General features: G+C 36.8%; 1 protein-coding gene across 1 annotated transcript; it reads right to left on the bottom strand.

Annotated features, from left to right (window-relative positions):
• Positions 1-8,797: 8,797 nt before the first annotated feature.
• On the bottom strand, positions 8,798-9,508 carry LOC145294164 (uncharacterized). Its single transcript, XM_080141272.1, has one exon. The coding sequence runs from the start codon at positions 9,506-9,508 to the stop codon at positions 8,798-8,800; it is 711 nt and encodes a 236-aa protein (XP_079997398.1).
• Between the last annotated feature and the right edge of the window lie 2,838 nt (positions 9,509-12,346).

Genomic DNA, 12,346 nt, shown 5'->3' with positions numbered 1-12,346 from the left:
CTTCAGACAAACAGAATTGGTTAATGAAAAAATGGTTAATGAAAAAATGGTTAATGAAAACTGAAAATTAAGCAAAATAACTTTTACTCTGTTCCCACTTAACTCTTTTACCACGAAACATTTTTTCTTTTCTTCTATTTTATCTTCATTAACTTCGTTCGCGAAACAGCCTAACAAGCTTTGTAGTATTTAACTTGAAACAAAAAACAGAAAAAAAAAAGATTTTTTTAAAGTTTTATTCTTTCCACAAATAAAAACATACACATTCCAAAAGAAATAAAAAGAATATGAAATTGATTAAGTGTCAATGTTTCCATGATTTTCGATCCACTTGTAAAATGGTGACCGTTGAAAATTTGACGGATTTCGCTTGTTTTTCTTTCTTGTATTTTTGAAAAAAAAACCCTGATTGTTCATATTCAGTTGTGGAATTAAATTGTAATTTACTTTTTACATTTCGTAGATTCAAATTTAAAGTTTAAATTGCCCTCAGTAATCTAACTGTATTCAATTGAAATGGCGCAGATCGACATAACACGTGCTTGAGATCTCATTGAAAAATACTTCATACTATCAGTTAAGAATACAATGGACCTCCAACTTTTAAACTTGTTACATAGAAAACAGATTAGATTTGGTGGAGCATAAACATTGTAAGCTGACAACATACTTTTACCCGTAGACACCCCAATTACTACTTTTAATGGATGCACGCTTAAAATAGATACTAGATTATGGTAAAGTCCACACACTATTTATAAAATAGTTATTTTTAGTACAAAATTGCATATACATATTTTAAATACATAATTTAAAACCACTAATGGGATATGTAATCAGCACAAAAAATATAAGAATGTAATTATGTAAATAATGAGGCGTTTGATAAAAAATACACAATACAAAGATTAGAAAAACGCAAATAAAAATGCTAAATGGAAGCATGTGATTAACCTCATTAATATTATTTAACATTCATGTTTGTGGCAATAATTCAACAAAAAAAAATATTTGCAATATGAGGTTAAGTAAAAGAATATTATGGTGTGTATTTGCGATCATTTGAAACAGGGAGTGATGAAACGTTTATGAAATAAAATTATGTTTGGTAAAGTATGTTTCGAAATTAAATAGCGGAAACTACAATATTATATATATATATATATATATATATATATATATATATATGTATATATATATATATATATTTATATATCGGTTGGGATTACGTTTTTTATATATAAATACTCTTATTTATATTTGTTTGAAGTTTATCATTGTGTATATCAGGTAAACTCTACATCCCATTGTTTGCATTAATATATATATATATATATATATATATATATATATCATTAAGCAAGAACAATCATTGTCTGATTATATATTCAGACAATAATTGTTCTTGCTTAATGAGATTCTTTTTTTCCAATTCTTCTATTTTCTGTTCTGTCGTTCTTATTTTCTATTCAACAAAACTTTTCTGAATGAAATTATGCTGCCAAAATACACTATATATATATATATATATATATATATATATATATATATATATATATATTAAATAAAATGGTAGGCGGAAGTTTCTCGAGAGCTCTTTCGGCTATCATCTCTTCAGGAGCAAATCGATAGCAATCTAAATAGTACTGTGACGAAAATAAAGAGTTCTATAGGGGAACTTATTTAATGTGCCAACGTACGGGGGCATTAATTAAATTTATTTACGTTTAAAAAAAAAACGAATAAAAATGTTGGCACAACGAGGGAGAGAGAAAAAAAAAAGCGGGAGAAAAAATTCAAAGTTCCCCAAAGAGAAACAATGCGTTAGATGTTTCCTTTTGCCGGCACAAAGAAGGTTGACGCACCGCGATAGAGACGGCCTCCAAAATCTTTAAATGGTTTTTGGAGTCCGCTCTATGTAGCACCTCGAACCAATCTATTTTATATCTATCGGCACAGCACGGGTTGTCAACCAAATGCTGGCCAATAGCAGAGTCCAAGGCTGCAGAAGGAGGGAGACCTCCGAACCCCATCCTCCCTTGTCTGATCTTCGATGGGACATGCTAGTTTATACGAGTCAAAAGGTGCAAGGATGTTCGCCCAACATAACCAGCATCGCACTGGCATTTAAACTGATATACAATATTACTATTTTGGATGTAAGGCAAACTATCCTTGCGGTAAGACGGAAAAGCAGGTCTCGTAGTATATACCACACGCAAGGTCACCGAATTGAAGCAATCGTAAATACTTCTTCGAATCTGTTTTGAAATTATATTACTCCCCTCCCCTATCCACGGTAATTTCAAATAAACCGGGCATTTCAAGGGTCCAAACTTTTTAGGGGATTTAAAATCCGCAACCTTTTTGAAAATACAATCATCAATAAGGTCAACAGGATAACCATTATTGATGAATATTTCCCTGATCTTATCGAGTTCGACATCCAATCTGTTAGGCGAACAAATCATGAGGGCTCTATGTACCAAAGTATTAATTAAGCCGACCTTACGTAATTTAGGTACAAAGACAACCAGTTCACATATAGGCCAGTAAATGTCGGCTTTCTATAAATTGTAGTGAGAAAGCCCCCCCCCTTGAGCGTTCGACAAGAACATCCAAGAAAGGAAGCGAATTGTCCTTCTCACTTTCCATAGTGAACTTGAGAGCCCCATGTAAAGAATTCAACCTATTAAAAAATGTCGACGCATCACTTTGCGAAGGAAAAATAGCAAAAGTGTCGTCAACATATCTGAAATATGCAGTGGGTTTAGATGTAGAATTAAACATAACGGATTCATATATATATATATATATATATATGTATATGTATATGTATATATAGTGTATTTTATATATACAATACTTCCGTTAAATTAGACAATGGGAACCTCTGTAAGGGAAGCCGCACGTGATATTGTGAGGTAAATAAATCAAGCAAATTAATAACACGATAAAAGTCATGTTGTAGTGATAAGGATTCAAAAACACACATGCAAAATAACTGAGGGGAAAGTTTGATGAATGTCAAGATTATTATTATAATAGAATGAACTAAATATTTTATAGAATAAGCATTTATACTGTTTATTTAGAAGATCCTAATGGTTAGGATATAATTAGCCAATTATTTTATAATAATAAAATATTAATAAAAATGCAAAATTAATTTTCAAAAACGCAGTAATAGGAACCATCTCCATCAGCTCCATGTCTATAACATGTTTACCTACTATGTGAAAAGCACTAACGATACAACGTTTGAAAAAATTCATCAGTCCCTTCATAACCGCAAACTACTCCCAGAGGAACTGAAAGAATGCCATAAATTAAAAAGAGGAACACTTGATCTATTATGCACAAACAAAGAATTTAAATGGGGTAAAAAGTAGAAAAAAAAAGAATACAGCCATGGCATGGATCAATAACAAGAAAGCGTATGATAGAACCCCGCAAGCATGGATAATAAAATCCCTGAAAATGTATAAAATGTGAGGAAAGATTTTTCAATTCGATTAAAAATGCAATGAGAAAATGGAAACCTGAACTTACAGTTGATGAACAATGAATAACAGATAAAAATACAAAATCGTTTATTCCAAGTAGATTCCTTATCACCAGTATCCTTCATCATAAACATAATGCGCTTTAACAATATATTAAGAAAGAGTGACAAACTGAATAAAGTTGACTAATACAGAAGAAAAAATGAACCATCTGATTTATATGGGCGATCCTACTCTTTTTGCGACGGCCAAAATAAACGACCAAAAGCTTTAGCAAGGATATTCGAATGGAATTCGGTTGGAAAAGGAAGCAATGTTGATGATAAGAAAGGGAATACTGGATACAACGGAAGGCATGGAACTACCCATCAGAAGAAGAGCTGAGGGCACAAGCTGAATATGACAGCTAATTTTAAATATTAATATTAAATATTAAATATTAACTAAGACAAATATTTCAGAGATCTAGACACAGACAACAGTAGGTGACAGAAATGAATGAGGAAAACTGAAAAAGAATACATCAGAAACCAGAACATTTCTAGAAACTAAACTGTATTGTAAAAATAAAAAAATTATAAACACATGGGCAGTATCATTAGTATTATACTTCGGACTGTTTATAGATTATACTAAGGAAGAACTGACACATCACGACCAGAAGACCAGGAAACCTATGACAATGCACAATGCACTACATCCCAGCGATGATGCTGACCAACTGTATGTGAAATGGAAAGACAAGTGGGTATGAGAAAAATACATAACGTCGAAAGGATAATTACCGAGACAACAAAAAGTAACAGACACTGAAAAAGTAAACAAAACAGAAAACAGAGACAAGATGAAAGACGATAAAAGTAATATCGGAAGAGAAACAGTTATGCTGATGCTTCATCAGGATTACAAAAGATAAGATTAACGAAAGCATTCCTAAACAGAAAAACTGAATCATAATAACAGGCGTGCAAGATCACGCGATTAGAACAATCCACATCAAAGTAAAGATCGATAAAACACAAGAGAATGGGCAATGCAGACTGTGAACAAAGAGACGAAACAATAAACCACATAGAAACGAATGCAGCAAACTAGACTCAAATAAATACAAGAACAGACACAAATAGAAAGGCAGTACACTGGGAATTATCCAAAGAACTGCATCTTGAACACCTAGACAAATGGTGCAAGCATAAACCGGCAGCATACACAAAAACGAACATCATAAATTCGTATAGGATATGAACGTACAAACATATGAACCCATCTAAGCAAGAAAACTGGATGTCATAATAACTACCAAGAAGGAAAAGTCTTGCTAAATCGTAGATTACGCTGTTCCAGCAGACCGCGAGGTGAATATCAAGGAGACTGAGAAGCGAAGCAACTAGCTCAAGAGCTTAAAGGGATAAAGAAGAAGAAAAAAAAAGAATGTCAAAAAAAGTTCTAATAACAGTAGAAGCATTAAAAATAATTCGGAAAAACTTTTTTTTGAAGAATTGGAGAAATTGAAATTAGAGGATTGGCTGAGAAGATACAATAGATTAAAATAATGAAAACGGATAGAATATTAAGGAGAACTGTTGAATGCGGAGACTAATGCACATGAGCCACATGCGCTTACTGGACATCGACAAATTTCTACAGCAGTAACACCTAAATAAAGGTACATGGAATCAAGATAATTGAAATTATATAATCGTAAGTTACCACTCCCCATAAAAATATAAGGGCATTAACCGATACTATACCAACTACTCGAGAAGATTCAAGGAGGATGGAAAGACCGAGGAGAGAAAGTATTACTCAAACCTCAACTGAATAAGCGCGAGGAGGACTGGGACTTAAATTCCAGTGAATACCAATGGGCACTACCAATGCGAAATCAATGGTAAACAGGTTTTGTGATAACGTAAATTAATTAGCAAATTTTATCAAGAAAACTGAGGAGTACTGTAAATTTTAGCAAACTTGTTGTCACCCATACTCCAGTGACACCACAGGTTGTTCCTAAGAATTATTTAATGATGGTATGTCTAAAAACGCGTAGTGAGTGAAGAAGAAGAAGAAGAAGAAGAAGAAGAAGAACAACAACAACAACAACAATAATAATAATAATAATAATAATAATAATAATAATAATAATAATAATAATAAACTAAAATATTTCAGTATGTGATTATTTTTTCTTAAATATAATTTCAAAGAATTATAACAATGCAATTATTTTTCTTGGGGCACACTTTTAAAGAATTAAAACAATGAAATTATTTTATTTCAGCAACAACAAATATAACTAAAACGTATGTGATAAATAAAAAGATTTCAAGTGTCTCCATTTTACAAATGTACGCTTATTCTTTAAGGAATTGTTTTTTTTAACCAATTTTCTTTTATTTGTTCAGTATTTAAAATTATATATATATATATATATATATATATATATATATATATATATATATATATATACATACATACATACATAAATAGATGAGTAGCACATCTTTCCTTAGTCGATGAGGTATGGGCGAAGAGACTGACGAGGGTTGATTACACACGGCACTGACGATCTTGATGAAGTCTGAGTGTGACCTCCAAGTTCCATACAAGTTTAGTTCCACTAAAGAATACTGAGCGTTCTTTTTAACAACATGAGCATGGACAATCAAAATTCTGATGTTGAACTTAATACAGCTGCTGACAGTTTCTTCTTGTTGAACTTAATACAGCTGCTGACAGTGTGCGCTGTTCAGGCTATTCTTACTTGCGCAAAAACTAAAAGTATTTTGTCAAGTGATAAAATCATTTCAAAATGGTGTCTTTATTTTCTTAGTAAGATACTGAATCAACAAGATATTGATACGCGTATTGCAAATGGGGAATATAGAGGATTTATATTTTATGTTCAAACTATTCTCACTTGCGCAAAAACTAAAAGGTTCCATTTCAAAAAGTATTTGCACAAATACTCACAAACCCATATTAAATAGAGAAATAGTAAACCACCTCAGCAGAAACAATCTTCTTAGTGACACACAATATGGTTTCCGTTCTGCAAGATCTACCGCAAATGTGCTAACGGTTATATCTCACAGGATTAGTGAATTTCTTGACAAAGGCTTGCTTTCTAGGCATATCAAAGGCCTTCGACAAGGTATGGCATAAGGGCCTACTTCACAAGATTTCCAGCTACGGTATAACTGGAAATGTTTTCTCAATCATTAAATCATTTCTCTCCGATAGGCTCATAAGAGTAGTGGTCGATGGACAAAAATCAGAGGCCTGCAATATTAATGCTGGAGTCCCTCAAGGGTCAATCTTGGGCCCAACTCTTTTCCTGATCTACATCAATGACCTCCCTAAACACATACTTAAATCATTCGCTGACATCTATGCTGATGACACGACCATCTACAGCAACACATCAAAGGCTGTAAAAAAGTTTTCTCTGATTCTCTCTCCTCTGATCTCGAGCGCGTGGTTCAGTGGGGGAAGACGTGGCTGGTTACCTTTAATGCATCTAAAACCAAACTCCTATCTTTACATCATTAACGCTCTGATCCCCATCTGGCATCAATTGAAATGGGTGGCTCTTGTCTAGGAGAAGCCCCGTGTTTTGACAAGCTTCTGGGTTTGTCCTTTACTCCTGATCTGAAATGGAACACGTACATAAAGTCTGTTGCCAAGGTTACTGGAAAGATGATGGGATCCTTCTACCGCTCCAGAAGATATCTCACTACTGATGCAATTCTCTATCTATATAAAAGCCAAGTACGTCCAAGGATGGAATACTGCTGCCATATCTGGGCATGAGCTGCTAAAAACAGCCTATCCTGCCTTGACAGAGTAGAAAATAGACTTCGTGGCTTAGTGGGGATGCCCTTTTCTCTACGCTGCAACATCTCTCCCACAGACGGAGTGAGCCTATCCTTGTTTTATAGTTATTTCCATGGCAGGTGCTCGTCTGAACTCCAATCTCTAGTCCCCCTCGCCAATATTTCACGAAAAACACCCGTCTAGCTGAATCCACTGTGAAAAATTCCCCCCACTCTTTATCTGTGCCTAAATCAAAACGTGGATTCCATGAGCAAAGCTTCTTTCTTAGAACTTCACGCCTGTGGAACTCTGTTCCGTCTGTCTGCTTCCCACCTGACTACAACTTGGATGTCTTCAAGTCCAACGTTAACAAATTCCTAATGAACCGCACCCTTAAGTAAACACTTCATCAAATCTTTACACTAACGTACTGTACTTGCAATAACCCTTATCCTTGAGTGGTTTCCGGGCCTTTATAAGTGGTGATCACCATGTAAAAAAAAACAAAAAAAAAATGCCTTTCTCTTCCCCACAAGTTCACGAGGAATTTCGGGTGAGTGACGTGAAAAGGAACGCTGAAACAATAGAGAAGAGGGTTGGGAAGCTTATGTCCTAGGTGATGAGAGGAGATATTTACATTAGCTATCTCGCCCACCCACGGCGATTTTATTTTGCGGGCACGACAAACAAAATTCTGTACAAACGTCCTCTGAAGCTATATACACTGTACAATGTTGACTGGTAATGAAACCACTAGTCTTGGTTGAGCCGGGGCCGCAACCTACTCGCTGGTTCAGTTTCTAAAGCACCAGGGGCGTTGTATGGCATCACTCTGCTCAACGCCCTGAGGGCCTTCTTGGCAATTACATATATGTTTTTGGGGGTCGTGTCGTTTCCAGATCCAGCGTTCTTGGGAGTGGTACGAAGTTCTCGGGAGTGCCAGAATCTCTAGCTGGGTCAGAAGCATGAGGAGTAGTTGGAAGGATCTCAGAAAGGCCTGATGGCGCGTCATAAAAATCTTTATCGTCGAACTTACGTATGGGATTATCTGTTGGATTACCATCATGAACTTCTGGCAGGGAGGCAGGAGATTCCTCTGGCGCCCCTGGTGGGGTGCTGACAGAGGCGTCTTCTGGCAGCCTGGTGACTGGTAAGAAGGGCAATCACGTCTTCGCTAGCTGTGGTCCTGAAAGGCTGGAATTTCCGAAGGTGTTGTCGGTTTCTGAGCGTGAGTCTCCCAGAACCATCTATCTTGGCCACATATTGGTGAAATTGTCTCACCTCCACAACGGTGCCTGTTCGTTCCCAGCGTTTAGGGTTATTTTCAGTTAGGTTTTGAATATACACATGATCCCCCACGATTAGAGGGGGCAAAGATCTTCTATGCTCGCTCCACTTTTCATGCTCAAGGAATTGATGTTTTGCTAGTTCCTTCTCCCTGTTTACGAGCGTTTCAGACCATGTGGGGTGGAGAATTACCGACCCATTGGGATCGGGATGGGATCTCTAATGGGTTGTCCGAAAACTATAAGAGCAGGGGATGCCTTCGTCTCTGGGTCGATGGAGTCGCGGTGTATTAGCATCGCCCGTTGAAACTTGTCCATATTGATGGACCCGCCCGCTGAGGTGTTATCCATCAGCATTCGTTTGGCCGTTTTGACTGCAATTTCTGTTCTGCAGTTGGCGTGAGGGCTGGCAACAGAGGTAAGGCGATGGTGGACTCCCCATGATCGGAGGAAATCCTCAGACTTCCCAGCAGTGAACTGGAGTCCCCCGTCGGATGTCAGCTCCTCAGGCACTCCAAAAGTTACGAAGTCTTCTATGAGGTGTTTGACAGGGGCATCTGCACCGCTCCCTGCTTGAAATACCATCGGCACGTTGGAGTACCGGCCGACCACCACAACATAATCATAGTTGTTGTGTGTGAAGTAGTCGCTGGCGATTTTATGGAACGGGTACTCAACAGCGTTAAAAGGTGGCTGCATAGCATTGGACTTTGCAATCCGATTACAGTGGGTGCAATTGTCCCTCACACGTTGTATGTCGATGCTGATATTGGACCAGTAAACCGAGTAAGCCGCGCGGGCACACATGGAGCTGACTCTCTGGTGGGCCGCATCCAGGGCCTCCAATATCTCTTGGCGTAATGTTGCCGACACAATGATGCGGTTGCCGGCAAGGATCATGTGATACACTGGGCAAAAGGGTGCCTGATTAATGTTAATGCATCTAAGACCGAACTTGTATTTTTTTATCATCAATACTTTGATTCCAGTCTGGCATCAATCGAAATGAATAGCTCTCGTCTTGGAAAAGCTCTATGTTTTCACAAACATCTAGGTCTGACCATTTACTCCTGATCGTACATCAAATCCGTTGTCAAAACTGCTGGAAAAATGGTTGGATTGTTCTAGCGCTCCAGTAGATCTCTTACTGCTGATTCATTCTTTACCTGCATAAGAGACAAGTGCGTCCAAGTATGGAGTACTATTGCCACATATATCAGGTGCTGTTACAAACAGCTTATCTTTTTCTTGACTTCAAAATAGATTTGCCTTGAATTCAAAATAGATTTCCTAGCACACTTTTCCCTTTCCTGCAACCTCTTTCCCACAAAAGAGACGTTGCGAGCCTATCTCTGCTTTATCGTTATTTTCATTGTCCAAGTTCCAGTCTATGGTCCTCCTTCTCCTGAATTTCATGAAAAACACTCGTCTAACTTAAACCACTATTAATAATTTCCTCCAGTTTTTATCTATGCTTAAACGTAAACGTAGATTTTATTGACAAAGCTTCATACTTGGACATGCGCGACTGTGAAACTGTATTCCGTTTTTCTGCTTTCCAACTAACTACAATGTTTATCTTCAAGTCCAACGTGCACAAATTCTTGATGAGCAATATCCTTTAGTAATCCAATTTAACAAATTTCCACTATAACGATGTTCCCTTTGACCACTGTACACTCATTAACCCTTATCCTCGAGTGGCCGCAGGTCCTTGAAAAGATGACACCGTTTAAGAAAATGTAGCAGAATTTAGATATATATGTTAAGATCATTTAACCTATAACAAAGACTGATGTTTTACTTAAGAGCGTATGAATGAGAAAGACGAAATTCTCTATGTTTGTAAATATTGGGTGGAAGTAAAAACAGCATGATTCAATTTCTGTTTGATAAAAACCGGTTTTATTTTTTTTTGTTGCAGGCCATTTACTAGTTGGCCAGTTGTGTATAAATCCAAAAGGCGATATGAGCCTTCTATCATGTCTAAGAGTGACACAATGTTCAACGAATGCGATCAGAGATGCCTGCTGTATAACTCATGCTCTCTAGCTATCCAAGTTACGACAACAGAACCATGGACAGCACTCTCAATATTCATAGCTGGATTGCCACAAATAACAGCCGGTTATAGTCGTTGGTGGGGTTTCAAATATAGTCTACATCATGCCACTTCACATTTTTGATAGTGGCTTGAAAGCTAACACCCAAGTGTACTTGGTTGTGCTGAAGAATGTGGTGATCGCCTGATGTAAACAGTTGGCCACTGGGTGTGGCAGCAGAACTCGTCGCCGGCTCACAAGTTCAAAGAGATTCAGGCTTGGCTTCATACGGAGTGATACGACTTTGTACCCTTCTCTCACTAGCTTCCCTCCTTCCCCGACTGAACCAGCTAGACTTCTTCGTGTGGTCATACATCGAGAATATCACTAATATGACCTCCCATAACAGTTTGATTTCCGGTTTCCGCCGAGTATTCGCCGAGCTCCCGCCGGCGATTCTGAAAAATGCATAGCTCCAATTCCGAACCCGTATCAATGCGGTAATTGAGGCTAAAGACGGCAACACTGAATAGATATCAGCTCTACTATATAATCGAATGACTTCGATTGATTTTTTTTTCAATAAAACTCCTAAAGCTGTAGTGCTGTTTTCTTTTGGACGAAACTTTTATCGTTCAATCCTGTATGTACGTTGGATAAGTTTATGCATATATGTGTGATATATGCATGACGATATCAGTGAGAGCGATACATACACCCCCCACAAATATATATATATATATATATATTGGTTTATGTAAATTATTTTTAAATATATCGATCAAATTGTATCTTTACTATAGACGCTAGACCAAGTCATTGATTTTGTCTCAGTGGAATAATATAATCTCTTAACAAATAGAAAAACGAGTTTTCTGAAGTTTGAGTATTTACGTGTTTTCTAAGTATTTGGAACTTGATAGATAAACACCATGTAACACGTTCCAAACGGGAATTCAATTCAGACAGCAAAGCAGTCTGAGTTTCGTATTTTCATTACAGATAAAAATGAGAAGACATTTCAATGTGAAAGGAAACAAATGAAAAATAAGCATATCAGTATAAGTAATCAATTTCTTTCAGCTATAACCGCCCGTGGTATCGGCTATCCATTGAAGCTAATGCAACTAAACACTTAGGTAATTGTTTCCCTTCAGAGCTTCTACAAAAGTTTACAACAAAGAAAAATAAATTGGGTTCTGGTTGGGAATAAAATGCCATACTATAAAAATTTCTGAATTGTCATGTTTCCGTTGTAATAAGCAGGGAACACTATTTAAATTAATGCAGGATAATCACGTTCAGACATTGGTTTTGTTAGATAGCTGGAGGTAAGCAACGTTGAACAAGGACAACACGTGCAGAAGCTCATGTACCCCATCAAATCTCCAGATTTTACCATACTATCTTTCTGGTCGAGATGAGAGATTGACGTAGCTCTGCGCAAACCAGCTTCAATTTAAAAAGAAAACACCCATAGCGCGTTTCATCCATCATGACTAGAAACACAAAAATTGTCTTCATCGTTCCGAGGAACGAACATAATTTATTACTCTTTAGTTTGTATGAAGGCACATTTGCTGTCAAATCTATTATCCTATCTGTTTAAAGGTATGTATGTATGTATATTTGTTTGTATATCTGCCTAAGACTAAGACAGATTTTCAGGGGATCGATATCATTTTGAAGAATAACG

This window comes from Euprymna scolopes, chromosome 15 (assembly GCF_053919585.1).
Source record: "Euprymna scolopes isolate OS-2025 chromosome 15, ASM5391958v1, whole genome shotgun sequence".
NCBI classification, from domain to species: Eukaryota; Metazoa; Mollusca; class Cephalopoda; order Sepiida; family Sepiolidae; genus Euprymna; species Euprymna scolopes.
This window is presented reverse-complemented; position numbering and strand designations above follow the sequence as displayed.

What these genes read in the sequence shown, in the direction of transcription:
- LOC145294164 (XM_080141272.1), bottom strand. Translation starts at nt 9,508, where the DNA reads ATGATCCTTGCCGGCAACCGCATCATTGTGTCGGCAACATTACGCCAA.